We start from the raw sequence: 27,976 nt of genomic DNA, 5'->3' as shown, positions 1-27,976 counted from the left end.
AGATATCTACTGCAGCTCTCATCCTCCACACACAACACCCGTTCTGCCAGTCACATTCTGTTAAAGGTCCCCAAAGCACACACATCCCTGGGTAGCTCATCTTTTCAGTTTGCTGCAGCTAGCGACTGGAACGAGCTGCAAGAAACACTCAAACTGGACAGTTTTATCTCAATCTCTTCATTCAAAGACTCAATCATGGACACCCTTACTAACAGTTGCCTCTACCTTCTTGCCCTTTGTGCTGTTGTCTGTGCCCAATAATGTTTGTCCCATGTTTTGGGCTGCTACCATGTTGTGCTGCTACCGTGTTGTGCTGCTGCCATGTTGTGTTGCTACCAGTCTGTGTTGTCATGTGTTGCTGTCTTGCCATGTTGTTATCGTAGGTCTCTCTTTATGTAGTGTTCTGTTGTCTCTCTTGTCACGATGTGTGTTTTGTCCTAATATATATATATATATATATTTTACAAAAAAAAAAAGTTTTATTATTTCTTTATCTACCCTTTGTGTAGGCCATCATTGTAAATAAGAATTTGTTTTTCACTGACTTGCATAGTTAAAAACGGTTAAATTAAATAAATATAAATTCCATTTAGGATACTGTTTGTTTTGTCCACATAATTGAGGAAACAAAATTGTAATGATTTTATGAAGGGCGTGTATGTATTTATTTTTATAAAGAGGTCATCATGGTTTAAAAGGCATGACATTTAGACATGCGGCTATGAGCTCAACCATGTTAGGTTTTTTTTAGTTAAGAAAAATGTATTTTCTAGCCACGAAATTGCGTTACAGCTTTTTGCGCAATCTGTGGGCAGTCTTCAGAAACGTTGGTTCACCTTTGCACTTTCATTCAGAAGCAAACTAACCAATCAGATTGCACGTTATTGTAGCGTGGCTGCTGGATGCGCATCGTGAAGTCAACATGGTGAGTAAAGTGTATTGATTATATTGCCAAATGTTGTATTACTACTAATTTATATCGCCTACTGTATGAAGCGTTTATCATAAACAATTGTTTTATGAATGGGTATAATCCACATAGCTATCTGTATTTAATTATTTTGGTGTGTTTCTGACTGCAATGTTGTTAGCCGGCTAGCTAGGTAACTTAGCTAGTAGCTAGCTAAACCAACAGTTAGCTAACTAGCATCTATTCCGTTAAAGTTAGCGTGCTGTTGTAAGGACACCTTTTTCATAAGCTAGCAAGTTAAAGTTAAACGAGGCAAGTGGCTAGCGACCTAATAATGTTATATGTGCAGGATTTAGACGTATGTGGTGTGAACAAATCACGTGTAGTAGTAGTAGCAGCAGCAGCCATATACTTTGCCAGCAAAACTAGCTAAGTTAGCTACAAGATGCAAGTAAGCATTGTGTATGCTGATGAATAAATAGCCATTTAGCTAACTATTTATCTAGTTAGGAATGACTGAATGTACCTACTATCGACAGTGAAAGAATGGCAAGCAGACGCTTCAGCTTCTAGCTAGCTACACCTAGTCGTGGACAGAACTGCGTCTGTGTAGTTGCCTAGTAGGCTAACTAGTTCGTAGTATGCGAACCTGGTTCTGTCCAGGGCCAGCTCCTTACCTAGCCCAATATGTAATAAGTAGGCACGCTCCTTTCCCAGACCACGATACATGATTGAGTAGAGAGAATAGCAAGAACAGAGATCACTGACATATTCAACTTTATTTTTTTGGAAAATGTAGCAAGATGTTATGGCACATACTAGCAGCATGTGTTATGTAGCTAGTTATTTATATAATGTACAATATCAGTACTTGTATCAGAATGCCTACATCAGTATGCCTCGGTTAAATGTTACTGTGCATAGCAGTAAAGGACAGATATGAGCCTTAAAATAAAAGTTATAGTAGTAACTGTATTGGGCCTCTTGTTCATGTCCAGTCTTCAGATGATAATAATGGCCAGAGCCAAGCACCTTCTTTTGCTGGGGTCCCACCCTCAGGGATGCCACCGCCTTTTGTAAGTTGGTGTTGGAAAATATTCACTGTGTTCCCAATGGCATCTCAAAATGAAGTTACATTGAATGTGTTGAATCTCACAGCTTTGTTTCTCAATTTCCTCCTGTCTAGATGGGACCACCAGGAATGCCGCCTCATTATCCACCAATGGGAATGCCACCCATGGGACAGAGGCCTCCCAACATGGCTCCCATGCCACCTGGTATGATGCCACCTGGCATGATGCCACCAATGGGAGGGCCACCCATGGGACAGGTGAGCCTACTATCAAGCTTAGATGTCCACTTGGAGTCCCAGAACATAGGCTAGACCTACAGATCAGTCATTTTTCCTTTGTTGGAATTTTCCAGTTTAGCGCTCAACAACCTAACTCACCAATATGTAGCTCCGTGTAATGGTTAAATTTTCATTAAATGGTAGCCTATTGATTTTGGCCTGAGAACAAGAAAATACAACATTGGGGTGGGATCAGCTTTGGTTGACTTTCCAGTTACAGTACCTTCAGAAAGTATTCACACCTCTTTACCTTTTCCAAATTTGATTGTTAGAAATTGGGATTCAAATGGATATAATTTCACTTTGTTTATGATCTACTCAAAATACTCATGTCAAAGTGGAAGATTTTAAAATGTATATATTTTTAAATTAATGACACGAACACTAATATATATTTGAAAAATCATAATCGGTCGACCTCTAATTCAGATGTTCCTCAGTTATGAGGCTTGCATGTATAAAAGAGTTAGGGTCTACACAATTTTTTCTGGGGTCTTCTGGGGGTGATTTCTTTAGATTTTCCCATGATGTCAAGCAAAGAGGCACTGATTTAGAAGGTAGGCCTTGAAATACATTCACAGGTACACCTCCAATTGACCCAAATTATGTCAATTAGCCTATCCAAAGCTTCTAAAGTCATGACATAATTTTCGGGCATTTTCTAAGCTGTTTAAAGGCACAGTCAACTTAGTGTATGTAAACTTCTGTCCCACTGGAATTGTGATACAGTGAAATAATCTGACTGTAAACAATTGTTGGAAAAATTACTTATGTAATAAAATAGATGTCTTAACTGACTTGCCAAAACTATAGGTTGTTCAAAATAAATGTGTGGAGTGGTTGAAAAAATAGTTTTAATGACTCCAACCAAAATGTATGTAAACTTCCTACTTCAACTGTATTTTACATATTTCTGCTGTTTGGAAGAGAATAGGATCTTATGCAGAAAAATATGTTGGTAGGACAACAGTGGGGCAAAAAAAGTATTTAGTCAGCCACCGCCGCAAGTTCTCCCACTTAAAAAGATGAGAGGCCTGTAATTTTCATCATAGGTACACTTCAACTATGACAGACAAAATTAGAAAAAAAATCCAGAAAATCACATTGTAGGATTTTTTTATGAATTTATTTGCACATTATGGTGGAAAATAAGTATTTGGTCACCTACAAACAAGCAAGATTTCTGTCTCACAGACCTGTAACTTCTTCTTTGAGAGGCTCCTCTGTCCTCCACTCGTTACCTGTATTAATGGCACCTGTTTTGAACTTGTTATCAGTATAAAAGACACCTGTCCACAATCTCAAACAGTCACACTCCAAACTCCACTATGGACAAGACCAAAGAGCTGTCAAAGGACACCAGAAACAAAATTGTAGACCTGCACCAGGCTGGGAAGACTGAATCTGCAATAGGTAAGCACCTTGGTTTGAAGAAATCAACTGTGGAAGCAATTATTAGGAAATGGAAGACATACAAGACCACTGATAATTTCCCTCGATCTGGGGCTCCACGCAAGATCTCACTCCGTGGGGTCAAAATTATAAGAACGGTGAGCAAAAATCCCAGAAGCACACGGGGGGACCTAGTGAATGACCTGCAGAGAGTTGGGACCAAAGTAACAAAGCCTACCATCAGTAACACACTATGCCGCCAGGGACTCAAATCCTGCAGTGCCAGACGTGTCCCCCTGCTTAAGCCAGTACATGGCCGTCTGAAGTTTGCTAGAGAGCATTTGGATGATCCAGAAGAGGATTGGGAGAATGTCATATGATCAGATGAAACCAAAATATAACTTTTTGGTAAAAACTCAACTCGTTGTGTTTGGAGGACAAAGAATGCTGAGTTGCATCCAAAGAACACCATACCTACTGTGAAGCATGGGGGTGGAAACATCATGCTTTGGGGCTGTTTTTCTGCAAAGGGTCCAGGATGACTGATCCATGTGAAGGAAAGAATGAATGGGGCCATGTATCGTGAGATTTTGAGTTTATTTTTTAATTTTTAATTGTACCTTTATTTAACTAGGCAAGTCAGTTAAGAACAAAGTCTTATTTTCAATGACGGCCTAGGAACAGTGGGTTAACTGCCTGTTCAGGGGCAGAATGACAGATTTGTACCTTGTCAGCAAGTGAAGATGAAACGTGGCTGGGTCTTTCAACATGACAATGATCCCAAACACACCGTCCGGGCAACGAAGGAGTGGCTTCGTAAGAAGCATTTCAAGGTTCTGGAATGGCCTAGCCAGTCTCCAGATCTCAACCCCATAGAAAATCTTTGGAGGGAGTTGAAAGTCTGTGTTGCCCAGCAACAGCCCCAAAACATCACTGCTCTAGAGGAGATCTGCATGGAGGAATGGGCCAAAATACCAGCAACAGTGTGTGAAAACCTTGTGAAGACTTACAGAAGATGTTTGACCTCTGTCATTGCCAACAAAGGGTATATAACAAAGTATTGAGAAACTTTTGTTATTGACCAAATACTTATTTTCCACCATAATTTGCAAATAAATTAATTAAAAATCCTACAATGTGATTTTCTGGGTTTTTCTCATTTTGTCTGTCATAGTTGAAGTGTACCTATGATGAAAATTACAGGCCTCTCATCTTTTTAAGTGGGAGAACTTGCACAATTGGTGGCTGACTAAATACTTTTTTGCCCCATTGTGTGTGCACATGGTATTCAGTGATCTATGTTTACTATAGTTTAATGAGGCAATACAAATGTGATGTGGCTTAAATTAATGGGCATTTAGTTACCTAAAATAGCCCTCAGTTTTTGTCATTTTGACAATAACTAGGCAATCATTATTCAAATGACAATCATTTGCTTTAGGCTTTTAGTAAAAATGATTAAGACTAGACTAAATCTTAGAAATGGTGCCAAATATCACTTTGGTTATACTACTTGCAGTCATCATATGCGATTGCATTATCCGGAAGAAAAGGCTGTGTGATCCGGCTGCCTTACTGAGAAATGGGGCTCAGGAGGTGGCGAGGAGCTGCAGATTGTAGCGTCACCGCTTCAGAGTACAAGCCGAAGCTCGATTCGCTCTGTAAAAGACTGTCAGTCGCTCTCACCCGCCACGGCGTCTCTCACTGTGTATTAATACCCAGCGTGCGCCAGGCGGGAGGGAAATGAACGGGTCAGATGAATATTTCATGATACTCTTTTATTAGATGCCAGGCATGATGCCACCTATGATGCCCGGGATGATGATGCCACCTCGCATGCCAGCTGCGACGATGCAGCCAACAGGACCGGTAAACTGACTCGCCTTACTGTTCTGCTTCACACTTTAAAAATAGAGCCCGCAAGCTGTCACGACTGACATTAGCATAACTAACACGGCAAAGTGTAGGAACACTTACCAATATAGACACAGGCCACCAATATAGAGGGATTAATATATGCATCACACAACCTGAATGTGTACATCCCATCTCCATATTAAGTATACACTCCTCGTTATAAAAATGTAATTAGGCAACTTATTGTCTTCTTTGAATCTACGTGTACACTTTATTTCTTTGTTTAAGACAATACCACATTGGTCCTCTTGTATTCCTGCCACAATAATCTATTATCAAATGATAATTTGGTGTTGTGTTAGGAAGAGTATTTCTGTTTGTTTACTTTGGATCATTGCCATCTCAACAAATACCATTTGTATCTCAGTAGACATTCAAAGGGACAAGATCATTTCAATCTTAAATTGGAGAAAAGTCAAAGAAAAACACCTTGTTCAATGTAACATTTCCTCCTCCAGTAGATGGTTGAGTGAGTTATGAAAGGGTTCTCTACATTTTAGTCTGTTTTGCTTTCGACAGCAGCCAGCTGTTTAACTCGATGCACTTAGACCTGCCAAATAAATGTTTCATTTGTCAACTGGGATGCATCAAGGCTGGAGAGAAGTTTGTCTTCACGTTAGAAGCTCAAAGGTACCGTGTTGTTAAACTGTTAACTGCCCAACCCAGTTCCGCTAGCGGAACCCCTCGCCAACAGCCAATGAAATTGCAGGGCACCAAATTCAAATCAACAGAAATATCATAAATCAAATTTCTCAAACATACAAGTATTAGGCACAATTTTAAATATATAATTCCTGTTAATCCAGCCACAGTGTCAGCATTCAAAAATGCTTTACAGCGAAAGCGCCACAAAGATTGTGTTAGGTCACCACCAACTCACAGAAAAACCCAGCCATTTTTCCAGCCAAAGAGAGGAGTCACAAAAAGCACAAATATAAATAAAATTAATCACTAACCTTTGATGGTCTTCATCAGATGACACTCATAGGACTTCATGTTACACAATAAATGTATGTTTTGTTCGGTAAAGTTCATATTTATATCCAAAAATCTTATTTTACATTGGCTTTTTACGTTCAGTAGTTCCAAAACATGCACTGATATTGCAGAGAGCCACATGAATTCACAGAAATACTCATTATAAATGTTGATGAAAATTCAAGTGTTATGCATGGAACTTTAGATAAACTTCTCCTTAATGCAACCGCTGTGTCAGATTTAAAAAAAAACTTTACGGAAAAAGCATAATCTGAGAACGGCGCTCAGAGCCCAAACCAGCCAGAGAAATATCTGCCATGTTGGGTAGTCAGCATTTTTCATAAATAGCATTATAAATATTAACTTACCTTTGATCTTCATCAGAATGCACTCCCAGGAATCGCAGTTCCACAATAAATGCTTGTTTTGTTCGATAATGTCCATAATTTATGTCCATTTATGTCCAATAGCTTCTTTTGTTAGGGCGTTTGGTAAACAAATCCAAAATCGCGTTCAAGTCCAGTCGGATGAAAAGTTAAAAAGTTATATTACAGGTCGAAGAAACTTGTCAAACTAAGTATAGAATCAATCTTTAGGATGTTTTTATCATAAATGTTCAATAATTTTCCAACCGGAGAATTCCATTGTCTGTGGAAAAGCAATGGAACAAGAGATACCTCTCATGTGAAAGCGCGTGACTGAGAACAAGGCTGCAGGCAGACCCCTTAGTCAAACAGCTCCCATCCGGCCCCCCTTCACAGGAGCAGCCTGAAACAAAGTTCTAAAGGCGGTTGACATCTAGTGGAAGCCTTAGGAAGTGCAAAGTAACCCATATCCCACTGTGTATTCGATATGGGTGAGTTCAAAAACTACAAACTTCAGATTTCCCACTTCCTGTTTGTATTTCTTTCTCAGGTTTTTGCCTGCCATATCAGTTCTGTTATACTCAAAGACATCATTCAAACAGTTTTAGAACCTTCAGAGTGTTTTCTATCCAATACTAATAATAATATGCATATATTAGCATCTGGGACTGAGTAGGAGGCAGTTCACCCTGGCACACTATTCATCCAAAAGTGAAAATGCTGCCCCCATCCCAAAAGTTCATGCCTGTTGTAAAATTGGGTTGACTTTGGATATCCTTATGGGGCAGTTAGAGACCATCTGTAAATTACACAATGTACATGGTACAATATGTTAATTTAAACAGCTCCAAATTTCAGTTACTTAACCTCAACCCAACTATAAATTGTAGAAATACATATGCATCTATTGAAAGCATTTAATGACAGCTAAAAGGTGTGCCACACGAAAATATTGTCTCATTTACATTGTGTAATTTATTGACGGCCCCTTAACTAGCCCCAGAGAGAGGCTATTCAAATTCAAAGTCAAAACAACTTTGCTTCAGACCATCCGGCTGAAGCGAATTAGCTAAGCAATTTAGTTAACTCTTTCTACCTGCACACACACACACACACACACACACACACACACACACACACACACACACGAGACACCCACATGAAACCACACCAGGAAGTGCAGTTTTCATTTAATGAAGCAAATTTGGGTCATAATAATTTTGTTAACTAATGAAGATATCTCTTCCACAGCCTGGAGTGGACACAACTGGTAAGGCTGAAACAACATATTCTTGAAAACAATACAAATAAATTGATAATCTGAGTGATTTTAATGAATTTTAATTATTGCGTTGTTTTTTTATAGTCATCGCTATGCCTGGAACAGTTGTAAGTACAACCTTTTTTCTGTGGATAAGTTAATTTAGTGTAATGATTCTAGCACTATATAAATTACCGACCCTACTATAATATATCTGTTGTTCAACAGGGTACCACAAATGGCTCGCCACAGGATGACCAACCAAAGAATGTTAGTGAACATGTCTTTAAGTGGAAGCCTTTACTCTTCCTGACCTCAAATGAACCATTGTTTTCTGTCTGAAGATATAGCCATTTTGAATGTTATATTGTTTTTGTGCGGCTCTGCGCGATGTTCTGTCGATTCCCGGGATCATTTCATGTTTTCGTGTATATCAGAGCTATTGCCGTTCAAGCAGGTAGAAATTCAGACGTTTATGACAAGTTTTGCATAATTATGAATAGCTCAGATAAACGTGAAATTATCCCGGGAATCGATGAAACATCACTCAGAGATCCACAAAAAAATGATATTACACTCAATGGGCGAATCTTTCCTTTAAAAACTTTCACACTTACTGCTTGCTTAAGGCTTTGAAGTATAATAATTTCCTTGGAAATGTAGAATTTGTATCACAGTGCCACCTGTTGTTGAGTGCTTAAGGCAAAGTGTTGTCATCCTCAGAAGTCTGTGTGGACAGAACATAAGTCCCTGGATGAGAAGACCTACTACTACAACACAGAGACCAAGCAGTCTTCCTGGGAAAAGCCAGACGACCTGAAATCTCCTGCAGAAGTAAGGCCCCACACATGTCTGTGTCCCAAATGACACCCTATTCCCATAGAGCTCTGGTCAAAAGTAGTGCGCTATATAGGGAAAGGGTGCCGTTTGGGACACAGGACCATCCTTTCCACACTGTTTTTGCATTAACAGTAGAGGCCATTCCCAGACTCTAGCTGCTGCCACAATTTGTCCCCACTGTATTGTGGAGCGTGTCTAGATGTACTGTTTTCACTTTGTTTTGCAGCAAATGCTGTCTAAATGCCAATGGAAGGAGTACAAATCAGACAATGGGAAGGCGTACTACTACAACTCCCACACTAAGGAGTCCCGGTGGACCAAACCCAAAGAGCTTGAAGATCTGGAAGGTGAGCCGGGCATTAATGATCCTTTTCTACTCTACTGTAGCGGACTGGGCCCGTATCCACAAAGCATCTCAGAAAACGTAAAACCTGTTTAAAAACAAAAAAGCTCCCAGCTCAGTGTAGGTTTTAGGATGATGTTAAGACACTGCCCAGACAAACTCTGAGCCAGGTGAAAAATCAACTCCTAAAAGTTTCTCAGCTGATATCACAATGTTTTGAGGTACCGCAAAGATGACCTCATTGACATTGTTGCAAATGATGGTGAACCAATCGCGATGAGGCATCGCCAGCTGTAAACTCTATAGCACACTTCAGACAACCACAGTGAATGTGACTGTACATCAAACATTGCAATGTTAAGTGAATAACATGATGTAAGTAATTGAAAGAAACTGATTTGTTTATTAGCCTAGTGGTTATAAGTATTAGGCATATCATGTGAAATTTGCCTTGTGAAATCATTGTCAAAAGCGCTAGAGATACTGTCGCATGTACAGAACATTCGGGAAAGTGTTGCTGCACAGCTATTTTCAGGTCTCCAGAGATGTTCGATAAGGTTCAACTCCGGGCACTGGCTGGGCCGCTCAAGGACATTCAGAGACTTCTCCGGTGTTGTCTTAGCTGTGTGCTTAGAGTCATTGTCCTGTTGGAAGGTTAGCCTTCACCCCAGTCTGAAGTCCTGAGCAGGTTTTTGAGCAGGTTTTCATCAAGGAACTCTCTGTACTTTGCTCCTTTCATCTTTGCCTCAATTTTGACTAGTCTCCCAGTCCCTGCTACTGAAAGATATCCCCACAGCATGATGTTGGCACAACCATGCTTCACCGTAGGGATGGTGCCAAGTTTCTTCCAGATGTAACACTTGGCATTCAGGCCAAAGAGTTCAGTCTTGGTTTTATCAGACCAGAGAATCTTGTTTCTCATGGTCTGAGAGTCCTTTAGGTGCCTTTTAGCAAACTCCAAGCAGGCTGTCATGTGCCTCTTACTGAGGAGTGGCTTCCGTCTGGCCACTCTGCCATAAAGGCCTGATTGGTGGAGTGCTGCAGAGATGGTTGTCCTTTTGGAAGGTTCTCCCATCTCCACAGTGGAACTCTGGAGCTCTGTTAGAGGGACCATTGGGTGCTTGGTCACCTCCCTGACCAATGCCCTTCTCCACCGGGCAGCCAGCTCTAGGAAGAGTCTTGGTGGTTCTAAACTTCTTCCATTTAAGAATGATGGAGGCTACTGTGTTCTTGGGGACCTTCAATGCTGCTGAAATGTTTTTGTATCCTTCCCCAGATCAGTGTCTCGACACAATCCTGTCTCGGAGCTCTATGGACAATTCCTTAGACCTCATGGCTTGGTTTTTGCTCTGACATGCACTGTCAACATTATATAGACAGGTGTGTGCCTTCCCAAATCCTGTCCAGTCAATTGAATTTGGCAAATGAAGATTCCAATCAAGTTGTAGAAACATCTCAAGGATGATCAATGGAAACAGCATGCACCTGAGCTCAATTTTGAGTCTCATAGCAAAGAGCCATTAAATAAAGGTCAAATTTAAATTACTAATACAAAATATTTAGAAATATCAAAACATTTATTTTTAGCAACTCCAAAGCAATTGCGTGTGGGGCAGAAACCACTGACTCGCTGCACTTTTCTATTATCAAGGCGTCTGCTGTAACTGGTTAGGACAGCTCACGAGGTGTCCTAAATATCTGTCAACTAGGTGTGACACTTACTCCTACCCATAAGAGTAGGGGTAAAATGTCTCTTCTCAGCACTTACGACCAATTTTCTACTCATAAGACTCCTTTGTGAATACGGGCCCTGGCCAGGGGAAGCATTTACTCATCCTCTAGGCCAGTGTAAATGGTAGCGGTGTCATCAATGGATATAAACAGCTATTGGTAATGATAGATCAGCCAGCACTTTGCACAAACTCCTCTTAATGCCATTCATTCTTAAAAATGACATGGGTTCCTTAAAGTATCCTGCGTAGGCATTGTTAACATGCGTTTCTTTCCTCTTTTCTTTTTCTTTTTTAGCCATGATAAAAGCTGAGGAGAATGGGTAAGAGCTGCTTATTATTACCAGTGCTCAACAAACTTTGTCGCCAAAGCATTTTACTTTGTATCACAGCCAATAACCTTTTAGAGCATAAAAGATCTTTGTAGATGACGGAACACATTACCTTCATCAAATGATTTAAAAAAACGTATCCTTTTTAATATTTTGATCTATTATTTACAGATATGTGTGAATGGAATGACCTGATTCTTTTTTTGACATATTTGAGAGGCACTCTCCTGTTATGTCTAACAACAACATGGTGGATGATGCTGTATGCCGTCAATAACAACCAAACTGATTACAGGATGGCGGAGGTAGGTGCTCCTGGCACTGTCATCATCACCCCCAACCTTCAGCTCGACAGCGTTGCTTCGATGGCGACCATGATGATGGAAATGCCGGCCATGAGGCCAGCTCCAACCGTCTCAGTGGAACAGATGTCCCTGGTGCCCATGCTTGTAGCTGAGGTTAACACCGACTCGCCTGTCAACTCCACAGAGGACTTGGCCGGCATGGAGGCCTCAGCCAGGTTAGTACTACAGACAGACCCTTTAACCCCAGAGAGTTTAGAGACAGGCTCCCAGCACAGGCTTACAATGAACTCACCAGGAATAGCAAGAAAGCACGGACCCGTTTACCTATTTCCACACCAAAAACATGATTTTGTTTTTATCTTAGGACAATGGTAAGGTCTTTCTCTTTCCTTTCTGTCTTTCTTTTCTTTAGTAATGACGCCTCAAAAGAGGAGAGGCCAGAGCTGGTGAAGAAAACGTACAAGTGGAACACGAAAGAAGAGGCCAAGCAGGCCTTCAAAGAGCTCCTGAAGGAGAAGGTGAGCCTTCCGGGATGGGTTTTCATTACTCCCCGGCTCCTCAGTCGGGGCTCCTGCGTGAATCATCAGCATGCATCATCTCAATGATCGTTTCGAAATTACAATCTGAACATTACATCAATACAACGAGCACATAAAGGCAAAGCACGGTCATCGACTGTGTCCATGAAGCCCCGCAGCTCTGCTAGCTAGCCGTCATCATGAATCACACCCACACACTTCTGTCTGAGAAGCACTTTCACTGGGCTTGTAAATAAGGTGCTCAACGCGCTATGACTTGACTGTAATAAAGCTGGAGTGTCCTCCCGACCTAAAGATTGTTTACCAAAATGGCCCTCTTGGACTCTAATTAATCCATCTCGCTCAGCGTGAGCACTCTCCGGGTCTTTCGCGTGATTGCTAAGCCTCGCCGCTCCTCCTGTTGCCATTGTGGCGACGGATGTGTTGTTTTTGACCAAGGTGGCTCGGCGTAGCTATATTTAGGTACTTTTAATTTGGCACACAACGCTCGCCTCTGAGATTGCTCCTTGCCGTTTCCCTGCGAGCTCTTGATGGCTCTGTCTTTGTGATTGGCGTTATTGGATGAAAGCACGTGTCCGGATTAGGACAGCGGAGGTTGACGTGCTCCACTGGATTAGAATAACTCTGGCTGCGTTTGGAAAAACAGTCTATTCCCAGTTTTCATGCGCTACTTTTGACCAGGGCCTGTAGCCTAACTAGTGCATTATATAGGGTGTGTCTCTTGGCGACAGATGGACAAAAAGTAACCATAGCAACTATTAGTAATTAAGGAAAATGAATCGCTGTGCCTGGAACAAGCCAGAGAATCGCATCACCACTCCTTGTTGCATTTTTCAGATAGGCTACACATGCATACGGGTTCCTCTACGCGGGTGCATAGATTCAATACATAGGCTACTCCCAGCATAATCTATTGTTTACTGTTGATGGAAATGTGAGCTGTCCTCTTACACAGCTTTGCTATGTATGAGCTGTGATGCAGATTATACAGCTGGGTTGATTTGTGTTGACTAGAGTACTTTATATTTTTCATTCAAATCTTAATGCTCGATATACTCTTTCTACATGTCAGGGCGTTTCATCCAATGCGTCTTGGGAACAAGCCATGAAAATGATCATCAATGACCCACGCTACAGGTACCCACCAACTTCCTCAGTTTTCTGATTATGCTAATGTTCGTCCATGAATATTAAACAACGTCTCTAGCCAGCTGTTTGTCCCTATTTCTCATTTCAAGTGCTCTGCCGAAGTTAAGTGAGAAAAAGCAGGCCTTCAATGCTTACAAGGTGCAGACGGAGAAAGAGGAGAAGGAGGAGACTAGGATCAAGTACAAGGAATCCAAGGAAATGTATCAGCGATTTCTGGAAAACCACGAGAAAATGACATCTACAACCAGATATAAGTAAGTACCTTTCTTGGTCAAGTTGCGTCATAAATGGTACCCTATTCCCTATATAATGTACTGCTTTTGACTAGGGCCCATAAGCATAGGGTGCCAGTTGGGATGCAGGCCTCAGTCTTTGTACTTCTACGTTTCTGTCATTGATATGTGCTTCCTAGAGTTGCTAATATGTGGAGATATTGAGATGATCAATAAAATTGTATTTAAAAAAATTAAGTTATTTAAGCAATAAGGCCAGAGGGAGTGTGATATAGGGCCAATATACCACGGCTAAGTGCTGTTCTCAAGCACGAAGCATTATAAACTGGGTGGATCAAACCCTGAATGCTGATTGGCTGACAGCCGTGGTATATCAGGACGTATACCACGGGTATGACAAAACATATATTCTCTTTACTCTTCTAATTTCAATGGTAACCAGTTTATAACTAGGTTTGATGTTTGGGCTCCTGAGTTGCGTAGCACTGCATCTCAGTGCTAGAGGCGTCACTGCAGACCCTGGTTTGATTCCAGGCTGTATCACAACCGACCGCGATTGGGAGTCCCATAGGACGGCGCACAATTGGCCCAGCGTCGCCGGAGTAGGCTGTCATTGTAAATAAGAATTTGTTCTTAACTGACTTGCCTATTTAAATAAAGGTAAAATAATAATAATAGCAATAAGGCACCTTGGAGGTTTGTAGTATATGGCCAATATACTACAGCTAAGGACTGTATCCAGGCACTCCGCATTGCGTCGCGCCAAACAGCCCTTAGCAGTGGTATATTGAGCATATACCATAAACCCTAGAGGAGCCCTATTGCTTAATTATATGCCCAGAGTACCAATAATATACCCCCACTTAATCTTTGACGCTGACCATTCTGTTGTGCAGTTGTTGTGGCCAGTCCATGGCCCATATCTAGCCATACCAGACTTATTATTAGCAGGGGGAAAACATTTTTTATTGTCACGTACACCGGATAGGTGCAGTGAAGTGTTGTTTTTACAGGCTCAGCCATAGTAGTACGGCGCCCCTGGAGCAAATGAGGGTTTAAGTCAAGGGCACATCCACAGATGTTTTCACCTCTTCGGCCCGGGTATTCGAACCAGCGACCTTTCGGTTACTGGCCCAACGCTCTAACTGCTAGGCTACCTGCCGCCTGACAAACCCTAATAGATGAGTAAACACTAGTAGTACACAGACTGAATAACTCACAGGCAGATTGTCTTCTGAACTTCCCCATCCATCCCTAAAACGAAACATTGCTTTATCAGATAGGTTGTAGCATTTTGACTTCCCCTGCATGTGAATCCACCACATTACCATGCAGGCTCTCGCTCTCTCTCCCCCTACTTGCTCGCTCTCCCCCCTACCCCTCTCATGTCTGTCTTCCTGGGTGTGAAAGGCACTGACATGGCTCCAGGCGAAGTGATCGACCTTGACAACCAGCCAGTTTGGAGGCCACAGGCTGGTGTTGTTGCGGCGACTTGATGTTGTGTGCGCACGCTGGCCTGGCTTAAGACGAACGGGGGGGGTGACATCTGGGTCGTCAGACTGCGTCTTTATTCCTTTTCATGTTTTTAGGACTCACTCATTCTAGAAATACTACTACTCTGCCTGCCTCCCTGGTAGCGTGGAGATGAACTTGATATGGTTTCACCGCATTGTGACGTATTTTGAATCCACGTTTCTTCTCATTAAGTATTGCAGGCAAATGTTATGTCTTGGAGAAGTTTAAATTCAAATGGTCCTTTTTTTGGACAATTGTAATCATCTCCAACAATAGCAGCAGTGCTTTGAGCTGGGCGAACAGCAATAGTGATGGTTTTAGCTTGTGTAATGCTGCCCCCGTGGGGAGCAAAGTGTCGTTGCATTTGGAGTCTGCATTTCCAACTTATTCCTTAATGATTTTGAGAATCTTGCAAACGGGATATCTGAAAACCTGGGAATTTTAGGAAAGTTAGCGGAATTTCGCAGCCCTATTTGTCATGCATGGCATTTTATTTATTTTTATCGAGAGAGGGAGGTCATGAGCAGATGAGCATCCCACATTTTTCAGCATGTTTAAAGAAAAAAATGTTTAGAGTTAGACAAACTTAGATTTTTTTGGCAGGGACTTATACAGAATGCTACCCTAAACAACATAACCTTCACTCCAAATCAAAACTCCAAACCTACAACCTGATTTTGGACGGAATTACCTGGAATCATCTGGAATGCTTCCTACACCCAAGGATTATTATTCCCAAACTACACAGTAAATTCTCTGGGAAACAAACAGAAACCTGAAAACACCATCCAACCTGGAGCTGAGTGAGTAATGTTTAGTCTGAAGCTATTTTTTACTTTCAAAAGTCAAGAAAAATACATTACAAGCATATATTTGACTTTATATGGACTGAAAGCAACCAAGCTTGCGAGGACTAAGAAATTCGACTGACGTGTGAAGCGAGAGGCGTCGAAGCCTTTGAGCCCAACAAATGGCAGACTACCCCACCCAAACCCAGAGGCCTTGAAGCCCCCTCCTGCTGTTCAGAGACTGCCATTTTCTACAAGAAATCTGCCTCCAGAAATAAAAGCTTCTCCCAGGTGGGTTTGACACCTACTCCCTTTGCCTGCTGCACTGCTGCTTGGATTCCACCTGCAAATCTGTTCACCGTCTCCCCTGGTTGCCCCGTCCTCTCTCCCGAGCTTTCGCTCGCCTCCAGCACTGTTGGGGCGAGTGACTCTGAACTTACAATGGCTAGCCCCAAGTCGTTATATATTAGATTTGTTTTGGGGGAATTTTGCTATTTGCCTCATGACTCCTGCATGCTTTGTTGACTACGAACTTTCTTTACCCGACCGTGGGACAGACTGTTTGTTCCCACACTCGGGACTCTGGCTCTCTATTGGTTACAGTCTTTTGACCTCCCATCTCATTCTAACCATCTCTAGCCGTCTTTGTATTCATGTTACCTGATGAAATTGCTGTACAATATTATCTTGTTGCCATCTGATGCACAATCAGATATCATAAATTAGCACGGCAGAGCTCTCCCTGTCCTATGCCGTGCCGTGATTGTATTACTGTTGATGATATCTGGAAATGTGCATGTACACCCTGGCCCATCTATAGTTGCTAGCCCTAATTGTGACTTGTGCTCTGATATCTGCTTCACTGATTTCTGCTCTTGTAAAAAGCCTGGGTTTTCTGCACGTTAACACTAGAAGCTTATTACCTAAAATGGATCAATTGAAAGTGTTGGTTCACAGCGCCAATCCAGATGTGTTGGTCATTACTGAGACGTGGTTAAGGAAGAGCGTTTTGAATACAGATGTTAACCTTTCTGGTCATAACCTTTTTCGGCAAGTCCGATCTTCCAAAGGTGGGGGAGTGGCAATCTTTACCAAGGATCACCTTCAGTGCTCGGTTGTCTCCACCAAGTCTGTCCCCAAACAATTTGATTTGCTGGTTTTAAGTATTAAACTTTCAAATAGCTCTTTGTTGACTGTTGCTGGGTGTTATCATCCTCCATCAGCACCGGCCTGTACCCTAAATGCCCTAAGCTCTCTCCTGGCCCCTTATAATAAGTCTGAATTTGTCTTGCTAGGTGACCTAAACTGGGACATGCTTAAACCATCTGACCAAGTCCTAAAGCAATGAGACTCCCTAAATCTTTCTCAGATTATTACCAATCCCAAACACCCAGAAAAGGCTACTCTCCTCGACGCTATCCTCACAAATCAGTCTGGTGTTTTCTGTAATGACCTTAGTGATCACTGTTTTACAGCCTGTGTTTGTAATGGCTGCTCAGTGAAACGACCTGTCCTGATTTGTCATAGACGCTTGCTAAAAAACCTTAGTTTAGTTACTTCAAGGAGCAGTTCTCTCTCTGTGGGTCTAACCCCAAGAAGTTCTGGAAAACGGTTAAAGACCTGGAGAATAAACCCTCCTCCTCACAGCTGCCCATGTCCCTTAATGTTGATGATGTGGTTGTTACTGACAAGAAGCACATGGCTGAGATCTTTAATCACCAATTTATTAAGTCAGGATTCCTATTTGACTCAGCCATGCCTCCTTGCCTGTCCAACATTTCCTCATCTCCCAGCCCTTCTAATGCGACTATCCCCGATGCTTCTCCCTCTTTTTCTCCTGCCCCGCTACAAAGTTTCTCCCTGCAGGCGGTCACTGAGTCCGAGGTGCTAAAGGAACTCCTGAAACTTGACCCCAAAAAAACATCTGGGTCAGATGGTTTAGACCCTTTCTTCCTTAAGGTTGCTGCCCCTATCATTGCCAAGCCTATCTCTGACCTTTTTAATCTGTCTTTGCTTTTTGGGGAGGTTCCCATTGCTTGGAAGGCAGCCACAGTTCGTCATTTATTTAAAGAGGGAGATCAAGCTGATCCTAATTGTTATAGGCCTATTTCTATTTTGCCTTGTTTAAGTGTTGGAAAAACTTGTCAATAATCAACTGACTGGCTTTCTTGATGTCTATAGAATTCTGTCTGTTATGCAATCTGGTTTCCGCTCAGGTTATGGATTAAAGGTTGACCGATTATGATTTTTCAGCGTCGATACCGATTATTGGAGGACCAAAAAAGCCGATACCGATAATCGCCCGATTTATTTAAAAAAAAAAAAACTTTATTTGTAATAATGATAATTACAACAATACTGAATGAACACTTATTTTAACTTAATATAATACATCAATTTAGCCTCAAGTAAATAATAAAACATGTTCAATATGGTTTAAATAATGCAAAAACAAAGTGTTGGAGGAGAAAGTAAAAGTGCAATATGTGCTACAGTGCCTTGCGAAAGTATTCGGCCCCCTTGAACTTTGCGACCTTTTGCCACATTTCAGGCTTCAAACATAAAGATATAAAACTGTATTTTATTGTGAAGAATCAACAACAAGTGGGACACAATCATGAAGTGGAACGACATTTATTGGATATTTCAAACGTTTTTAACAAATCAAAAACTGAAAAATTGGGCGTGCAAAATTATTCAGCCCCTTTACTTTCAGTGCAGCAAACTCTCTCCAGAAGTTCAGTGAGGATCTCTGAATGATCCAATGTTGATCTAAATGACTAATGATGATAAATACAATCCACCTGTGTGTAATCAAGTCTCCGTATAAATGCACCTGCACTGTGATAGTCTCAGAGGTCCGTTAAAAGCGCAGAGAGCATCATGAAGCACAAGGAACACACCAGGCCAGGTCCGAGATACTGTTGTGAAGAAGTTTAAAGCCGGATTTGGATACAAAAATATTTCCCAAGCTTTAAACATCCCAAGGAGCACTGTGCAAGCGATAATATTGAAATGGAAGGAGTATCAGACCACTGCAAATCTACCAATACCTGGCCGTCCCTCTAAACTTTCAGCTCATACAAGGAGAAGACTGATCAGAGATGCAGCCAAGAGGCCAATGATCACTCTGGATGAACTGCAGAGATCTACAGCTGAGGTGGGAGACTCTGTCCATAGGACAACAATCAGTCGTATATTGCTCAAATGGAAGAGTGGAAAGAAGAAAGCCATTTCTTAAAGATATCCATAAAAAGTGTCGTTTAAAGTTTGCCACAAGCCACCTGGGAGACACACCAAACATGTGGAAGAAGGTGCACTGGTCAGATGAAACCAAAATTGAACTTTTTGGCAACAATGCAAAACGTTATGTTTGGCGTAAAAGCAACACAGCTCACACCATCCCCACTGTCAAACATGGTGGTGGCAGCATCATGGTTTGGGCCTGCTTTTCTTCAGCAGGGACAGGGAAGATGGTTAAAATTGATGGGAAGATGGATGGAGCCAAATACAGGACCATTCTGGAAGAACCTGATGGAGTCTGCAAAAGACCTGAGACTGGGACGGAGATTTGTCTTCCAACAAGGCAATGATCCAAAACATAAAGCAAAATCTACAATGGAATGGTTCAATAATAAACATATCCAGGTGTTAGAATGGCCAAGTCAAAGTCCAGACCTGAATCCAATCGAGAATCTGTGGAAAGAACTGAAAACTGCTGTTCACAAATGCTCTCCATCCAACCTCACTGAGCTCGAGCTGTTTTGCAAGGAGGAATGGGAAAAAATAGATAGATAGATAGAGACATACCCCAAGCGACTTACAGCTGTAATCGCACCAAAAGGTGGCGCTACAAAGTATTAACTTAATTGGGCTGAATAATTTTGCATGCCCAATTTTCAGTTTTTGATTTGTTAAAAAAGTTTGAAATATCCAATAAATGTCTTGATTGTGTCCCACTTGTTGTTGATTCTTCACAAAAAAAGACAGTTTTATATCTTTATGTTTGAAGCCTGAAATGTGGCAAAAGGTCGCAAAGTTCAAGGGGGCCGAATACTTTCGCAAGGCACTGTATGTAAGAAAGCTAACGTTTCAGTTCCTTGCTCAGAACATGAGAACATATGAAAGCCGGTGGTTCCTTTTAACATGAGTCTTCAATATTCCCAGGTCAGAAGTTTTAGGTTGTAGTATTTATAGGAATTATAGGACTATTTCCCTCTATACCATTTGTATTTCATTAACTTTTGACTATTGGATGTTCTTATAGGCACTTTAGTATTGCCAGTGTAACAGTACAGCTTCCGTCCTTCTCCTCGCTCCTCCCTGGGCTCGAACCAGCAACACAGCGACAACAGCCACCATCGATGCAGCGTTACCCATGCAGAGCAAGGGAAACAACCGCAGGCTCAGAGGGAGTGATGTTTGAAACGCTATTAGCGCGCGCTAACTAGCTAGCCATTTCACTTCGGTTACATCAGCCTCATCTCGGGAGTTGATAGGCTTGAAGTCATAAACAGCGCAATGCTTGACGCACAACAAAGAGCTGCTGGCAAAACGCACTAAAGTTCTGTTTGAATGAATGTTTACGTGCCTGGTTCTGCCTACCACTGCTCAGTCAGATACTTAGATACTTGTATGCTTGTATGCTCAGTCAGATTATATGCAACGCAGGACACGCTAGATAATATCTAGTACTATCATCAACCATGTGTAGTTAACTAGTGATTATGATGGATTGTTTTTTATAAGATAAGTTTAATGCTAGCTAGCAACTTACCTTTGCTTTGAGCATTCGCGTAACAGGCAGTCTCCTTGTGGTGCAACGAGTGAGAGGCAGGTCGTTATTGCGTTGGACTAGTTAACTGTAAGGTTGCAAGATTGGATCCCCCGAGCTGACAAGGTACAAATCTTTCGTTCTGCCCCTGAACGAGGCAGTTAACCCACCGTTCCTAGGCCGTCATTGACAATAAGAATGTGTTATTAACTGACTTGCCTAGTTAAATAAAGGTATACTTTTTTAAATTGAAAAACAAATTTTTAAAAAATCAGCAAATCGACGCCCCAAAAAATACCGATTTCCGATTGTTATGAAAACTTGAAATCGTCCCTAATTAATCTGCCATTCCGATTAATCGGTCGACCTCTATTATGGATGTCACTGCAACCTTAAAAGGTCCTCAATGATGTCACCATTGCCCTTGATTCTAATCAATGTTGTGCACTTTTTCTATTGACATGGTAGACCATTTCATTATTGTGGGCTGGCTAAGGAGTTTTGGTGTCTCTGAGGGGTCTTTGGCCTGGTTTGCTAACTACTTCTCTCAAAGACTGCAGTGTATGAAGTTAGAAAATCTGCTGTCTCAGTCACTGCCTGTCACCAAGGGAGTACCCCAAGGCTCAATCCTAGGCCCCACGCTCTTCTCAATTTACATCAACAACATAGATCAAGCAGTAGGAAGCTCTCATCCATTTATATGCAGATGATACTTATACTCAGCTGGCCCCTCCCCAGATGTTGTGTTAAATTCTCTACAACATAGCTTTCTTAGTGTCCAACAAGCTTTCTCTACCCTTAACCTTGTTCTGAACACCTCCAAAACAAAGTTCATGTGGTTTGGTAAGAAGAATGCCCCTCCCCCCACAGGTGTTTATTACTACCTTTTTGAGGGTGTAGAGCTTGAGGTAGTCACCTCATACAAGTATTTTGGAGTTTGGCTAGATGGTGCACTGTCCTTCTCTCAGCACATGTCAAAGCTGCAGGCTAAAGTTAAATCTGGACTTGGTTTCCTCTATCGTAATCGCTTCTCTTTCACCCCAGCTACCAAACTAACCCTGATTCAGATTACCATCCTACCCATGCTAGATTACGGAGACATCATTTATAGATTGGCAGGAAAGGGTGCTCTCAAGCGGCTGGATGTTCTTTACCACTCGGCCATCAGATTTGCCACCAATGCTCCTTATAGGACACATCACTGCACTCTATACGCCTCTGTAAACTGGTCATCTCTGTATACCCATCGCAAAACCCACTGGTTGATGCTTATTTATAAAACACTCTTAGGCCTCACTCACCTTTATCTGAGATGTATACTGCGGCCCTCATCCTCCACATACAACACTCGTTCTGCCTGTCACATTCTGTTAAATGTCCCGAAAGCACACACATCTCTGGGTCGCTCGTCTCTTCATTTCGCTGCAGCTAGCGACTGGAACGAGCAGCAACAAACACTCAAACTGGACAGTTTTATCTCAACCTCTTCATTCAAAGACTCAATCGTGGACACCCTTACTGACAGTTGTGGCTGCTTTGCGTGATGTATTGTTGTCTTTACCTTCATGCACTTTGTGCTGTTGTCTGTGCCAAATCAAATAAAATGTATTTATATAGCCCTTCGTACATCAGCTGATATCTCAAAGTGCTGTACAGAAACCCAGCCTAAAACCCCAAACAGCAAGCAATGCAGGTGTTGAAGCACGTTGGCTAGGAAAAACTTCCTAGAATGGCCAAAACCTAGGAAGAAACCTAGAGAGGAACCAGGCTATGAGGGGTGGCCAGTCCTCTTCTATCTGTGCCGGGTGGAGATTATAACAGAACATGGCCAAGATGTTCAAATGTTCATAAATTACCAGCATGGTCAAATAATAGGTCTGGGACAGGTAGCACGTCCGGTGAACAGGTCAGGATTCCATAGCCGCAGGCAGAACAGTTGAAACTGGAGCAGCAGCACGGCCAGGTGGACTGGGGACAGCAAGGAGTCATCATGCCAGGTAGTCCTGAGGCATGGTCCTAGGGCTCAGGTCCTCAGAGAGAGAGAGGGGGGGCAACCTAGACAGGAAGATCACATCAGTGACTCAACTCACTCAAGTGACGCACCCCTCCTAGGGACGGCATGAAAGAGCACCAGTAAGCCAGTGACTCAGCCACTGTAATAGGGTTAGAGGCAGAGAATCCCAGTGGAAAGAGGGCGGTTCGTTGCTCCAGAGCCTTTCTGTTCACCTTCACACTCCTGGGCCAGACTACACTCAATCATATGGCCCACTGAAGAGATGAGTCTTCAGTAAAGACTTAAATGTTGAGACCGAGTTTGCGTCTCGCACATGGGTAGGCAGACCTTTCCATAAAAATTGAGCTCTATAGGAGAAAGCCCTGCCTCCAGGTGTTTGCTTAGAAATTCTAGGGACAATTAGGAGGCCTGCGTCTTGTGTCTTAGGTCTCTCTTTATGTAGTAGTGTGTTGTCTCTCTTGTCGTGATGTGTGTTTTTGTCCTCTGTTTATTTTTTAATCCCATCACCCGCAGGAGGTCTTTTGGTAGGCCGTCATTGAAAATAAGAATTTGTTCTTAACTGACTTGCCTAGTTAAATAAAGGTTAAATGAAAAATACTAATAATAAAAAAACTGTGGTTGTCTCTGTGTGAACCAGGAAAGCAGAGCAGATGTTTGCGGAGCTCGATGTGTGGAGCACCGTCCCAGAGAGGGACAGACTGGAGATCTATGAAGACGTCCTGTTCTACCTAGCCAAGAAGGAGAAGGTCAGATATATTGCCGTTAGGCTGCCTCTTTTGGGTATTTGGCATTTTATTAGGATCCCTATTTAGCTGTTGTAAAAGCATCAGCTACTCTTCCTGGGGTCCACATGAAACATGACATAATACAGAACAGTAATAGACAACAGCTCAAGGACAGAACTACATTAATAACTAGAGTCAGCCGGGCTTGTTTTTTGGAGTGTGGTGTCACAACTACCAGTTTATTCTCTTCCAACATTTTATCCTATTTCTAATTAAACATTTCTATTTACAAAATAAATGTATTGTGAGGAAAATAATGTATTTGATCCCTAGCTGTCTGAGTATGACTTTCAGGGTTGGTATCAATTCCAATTCCCAACGCTGATTACTAAGGACATTATCTGTCAGAATGTGTTGACCTCCTCTTTACTCTAGTCTGTTCCATCTTTGTTGTGTGTGGGGTACAGGAGCAAGCCAAGCAGCTGAGGAAGAGGAACTGGGAGGCTCTGAAGAACATCCTGGACAACATGGCCAACGTGACGTACCGCACCACCTGGTCCGAGGCCCAGCAGTACCTGCTGGACAACCCCACCTTCGCAGAGGACGAGGAGCTCCAGAGTACGCTACCCACTCATTCATACTATCTGCATCCCAAATGGCACCCTATTCCCTACATAGTGCACTACTTTTGACCAGAGCCCTACATGGGACAGATTTGGGACACAACCTTTCTCAGAGCTCTGCATTCATTTAACTAAAGCAGCAGAGCTGTTACTTGTGAGTCATAAAAACAAGGGGGGTGGTGTCTGTCTGTGAGTTTGAATAGGTGAATGACTGAACAGGCCGGGTAACAGAAGTTGGTGAATGACTGCCCTGTCCAGTCAGGTGCTGTGGTTTGCAGCGTGTGCCTGTGTGGCGCAGCAGTGTGTGTGAGTGTGTGTGTGTGTGTGTAAAAGACTGACTGTTTGCTGTGTGAGTGCTCTGTTGACGTTCTCCCCTTTCTCTTCTTTTCTCTCCTTGCTTGCTTCAGACATGGACAAAGAGGACGCTCTGATCTGTTTCGAGGAGCACATCCGAGCTCTGGAGAAGGAGGAGGAGGACGAGAAGCAGAAGACACTGCTGAGGGAGAGGAGGAGACAGCGCAAGAACAGAGAGTCCTTCCAGGTGAGAAAGACGGGCCTCCTCCTCTACCCCACCATGGAGCATTTTGGGAACAGTGTACACGGTAGAGGATTATGATACAAAAAATGCTAATACCATAGAATTATATACAGAACATTAGAATGGATATTGGTAGCCTAGCAACATGGTACGGCTCATTCTTAAAACGGATCATAGGGAATTATAGGATTCCTATGACTAACACAGACTGAAGAAAAAGCCAAATAGTTTGTCAGGCGTTTTGACTGTAATACTGTACTGAAAAAGTACAGGAAAATATAAGTGAATTTTGCGTGGGTTGATCTCAGGGATGTCATTTATCCGGGCTGGGTTCCAAATGGCGCCCTATTTCCTTTTATATAGTGCACTATATAGGGAATATGGTGCCATTGGGACGTAGCCCGGTCATTTCAGTTGCTTTGCCCCCCTCCCCCAGAAATTCCTGGATGAGCTCCATGACAACGGTCAGCTCCACTCCATGTCTGCGTGGATGGAGATGTACCCCACCGTCAGCTCAGACATCCGCTTCGCCAACATGCTGGGCCAGCCAGGTATGAGGACACCTGCTGCATGCTCATACTCTTGCTCGCACCAGGTTTTCCGTTAGCAGCTAATAGCCGCCTTTAGCACCCAAAAAAAACAAAACCAAAGAAAGCCAATCTTTTTAATTGGCGCCTGCAAAAGTGTCCAGGAGAATAAAAAATCCCATTGCGAAATAATGCTTTTTAGCATATTCGTCGATGGAAATACATTTGACTGGTCATGCTTATCGGTCTATAGGTTAATTTGCATAATCAAATAATTAAATTGCCGTGTGTGTGTACAGTATATTCGTTATGCATCTTATTTATCACACGCATACAGTATACAGAGCCTTTGAGCGGAAAATCAGTGCGAGAGCTCCTGCTACAGCATCTCAAACAGCAAACATAGGCAGCGGAAGGCAGGTTTCATCAGCGCGTCACACACCACTTTACAATGAGCTAGAGGCAGTATGCATTTTGAAAACGCATATGTAATTGTTTGAACCCTGAACTTTTTATTACGTATTATGGGGCATGTGTTACTTTACTTCAAAGCAGCCTAGCCAAAATCAGACCATATCCGTGGAGGCAATTATTTTTACATCATCTTTCTTTCATCGTCCAGTAGCTGCAATCCTGGTCATATTAGCAACCCATGATAGTTGTTTGCATTTCGAATGGATATCGAATGGATATTTTCATCTCTGTCGCATGAAACGGCTCGCTGCATTATGCCCTGTGCGCTTATAATGTGAAGATATAATAGTTGAGATAAATGTTCTGATCGTTTGCATCAGACTCAGAGCTGTTAACTAATAATTGTTATGTGGCGTACTGGTTGAATGAATTTGGTCTCTATCGTCCCACAACTGTTCCCAGAGTCTGTTTGGAATAGTCTATTTCTTTCTCGATCAACTTTTCTACGATGGGAGATAGTAGATTGACATAGGCTAGTGATTTTGCACTCGTCTTCGTGGCTACGGAAAAGTAACTCTTCAAAGTGCGCATCGGAATTGGGTAAGAAGGACCGCGCATCGTTCATCCTCGACTTGCATGCTCTGTTATTTAATATGAATTACCATAAAAATGTGGTTTCTGTCATTCCGTGCGCCGTGGGTGGACGCCCTAATCAAGTTACCCACCCTATGCATATGGCTCCGGTAAATTTCTCAAATGGCCAGTAAATGAAAATGCTGCCGGTCAAATGTCCGGCGCCACATTTTCCTGACGGAAACCCTGTCTCACACAGGTATACACACACACACACACACACACACGTGGATGCCCACACTGATAGGCACGCATGCACGTTATCAATATTGTTGTTCTCTTGTCCACTTGTACTGCGGTGATAATGTCGTATTATACTGCTCTGGTTTGTGGTCACTGCCTTTTTCTTTAGCCTTTGGTGTTGCGGTAACCATGTGTTGTCCGAGCACATCTTGAATAACGCGTGCCTGTTAGTTTATGGTGTCTATTCCGCAGGCTCCACTCCCCTCGATCTGTTCAAGTTCTACGTGGAAGACCTGAAGGCTCGCTACCACGACGAGAAGAGGATCATTAAGGATATCCTGAAGGTGGGAGAATGTTACCGTCTGTGTTTTCTCCCACGTTGTGGTCTCAAATGGCGTCCTATTCCCTATTTAGTGCACTACATTTTGCCTATATAGTGCATTACCTTTCACCAGAGCCCTATGGTGCCTGATCCAAAGTAGTGTATGAAATAGAGTGTAGGGTTCCGTTTGGGATGCAGTTAAATCTACTTTACAGCGTAGATATCGTGTAATCTGCACCATCGCCTCAATGGTAGTTTTCATTTTATTAACTCTTTCTCCTCTTTCCTCCACACAGGACAAAAACTTCTTGGTCGAGGTAAACACTAGCTTTGAAGACTTTGGCACTGTGATCAGCTCAGACAAGAGAGCCACAACGCTGGACGCAGGCAACATCAAGCTAGCCTTCAACAGCGTAAGAGCTCTTGAGTTATACCTAAACCACCATTTCTGTGTTCGAAAACTTAACTATACACTGAGTGTTCAAAACATTAGTAACACCTTCCTAATATTGAGTTGCACCCCCTTTTGCCCTCAGAACAGCCTCACTTCGTCAGGGCATGGATTGTTCAAGGTGTCGAAAGCGTTCCACAGGGACGCTGGCCCATGTTGACTCCAATGCTTCCCACAGTTTTGTCAAGTTGGCTGGATGTTCTTTGGCGTGTGGACCACTCTTGATACACACGGGAAACTGTTGAGGTTGAAAAACACAGCAGCGTTGCAGTTCTTGACACAAACCAGTGCGCCTGGCGTCTACTACCATACCCTGTTTAAAGGCACTTAAAACTTATGTCTTGCCCATGCCCAATCCATGTCTCAATTGTCTCAGGGCTTAAATATCCTTCTTTAACCTGTCCGCTCCCCTTCATCTACACTGATTTTGAAGTGGCTTTAACAAGTGACATCAATAAGGGATCATAGCTTTCACTTAGATTCACCTGGTCAGTCTGTCATGGAAAGAGCAAGTGTTCTTAATGTTTTGTACACTCTATGAGCCCTGGTCAGAAGTAGTGGACTAAATAGGGAATGGGTGCCATTTTGGCGATCTGACGATCAGTGACCTCGCTGGGCTTCTAATAAATACTAAGTGACCTCCCTCTCTCCTCCTGTACCGATGTAGTTGCTGGAGAAGGCGGAGGCTCGGGAGAGGGAGCGGGAGAAGGAGGAGGCCAGGAAGATGAAGAGGAAAGAGGCTACCTTCAAGAGCATGTTGAAGCAGGCTACACCAGCCCTGGAACCAGAGGCAACCTGGGAAGAAGTATGTGTTAATCTGTTAC

The 27,976-nt window shown here is 42.6% G+C and overlaps 1 protein-coding gene across 4 annotated transcripts in view; it reads left to right on the top strand.

Moving 5' to 3' along the window:
• Positions 1-683: 683 nt before the first annotated feature.
• Positions 684-27,976, top strand: part of LOC139397111 (pre-mRNA-processing factor 40 homolog A-like) — a 35,204-nt gene continuing 7,911 nt past the window's right edge. Inside the window, exons 1-21 of one of the 4 annotated variants that reach the window (XM_071143990.1) lie at positions 849-925; positions 1,909-1,986; positions 2,097-2,240; positions 5,439-5,522; positions 8,165-8,183; positions 8,280-8,302; positions 8,403-8,444; positions 8,898-9,008; positions 9,241-9,361; positions 11,386-11,410; positions 11,715-11,939; positions 12,137-12,242; positions 13,336-13,400; positions 13,502-13,666; positions 23,374-23,482; positions 23,929-24,079; positions 24,492-24,625; positions 25,059-25,173; positions 26,632-26,723; positions 26,998-27,114; positions 27,820-27,957. In XM_071143990.1, coding sequence (XP_071000091.1) covers positions 923-925; positions 1,909-1,986; positions 2,097-2,240; positions 5,439-5,522; positions 8,165-8,183; positions 8,280-8,302; positions 8,403-8,444; positions 8,898-9,008; positions 9,241-9,361; positions 11,386-11,410; positions 11,715-11,939; positions 12,137-12,242; positions 13,336-13,400; positions 13,502-13,666; positions 23,374-23,482; positions 23,929-24,079; positions 24,492-24,625; positions 25,059-25,173; positions 26,632-26,723; positions 26,998-27,114; positions 27,820-27,957 — 2,067 coding nt within the window. In that variant the 5' untranslated portion in view covers positions 849-922. Of the gene's footprint in view, positions 926-1,908; positions 1,987-2,096; positions 2,241-5,438; positions 5,523-8,164; positions 8,184-8,279; positions 8,303-8,402; positions 8,445-8,897; positions 9,009-9,240; positions 9,362-11,385; positions 11,411-11,714; positions 11,940-12,136; positions 12,243-13,335; positions 13,401-13,501; positions 13,667-23,373; positions 23,483-23,928; positions 24,080-24,491; positions 24,626-25,058; positions 25,174-26,610; positions 26,724-26,997; positions 27,115-27,819; positions 27,958-27,976 lie in introns of all 4 variants that reach the window. The other 3 variants (XM_071143982.1, XM_071144006.1, XM_071143999.1) reach the window with 3 other exon arrangements.

Source organism: Oncorhynchus clarkii, chromosome 3 (genome assembly GCF_045791955.1).
Source record: "Oncorhynchus clarkii lewisi isolate Uvic-CL-2024 chromosome 3, UVic_Ocla_1.0, whole genome shotgun sequence".
NCBI lineage: Eukaryota > Metazoa > Chordata > Actinopteri > Salmoniformes > Salmonidae > Oncorhynchus > Oncorhynchus clarkii.
Note: the sequence above shows the minus strand (reverse complement) of the source record. Positions and strands in the feature narration are given on the sequence as shown.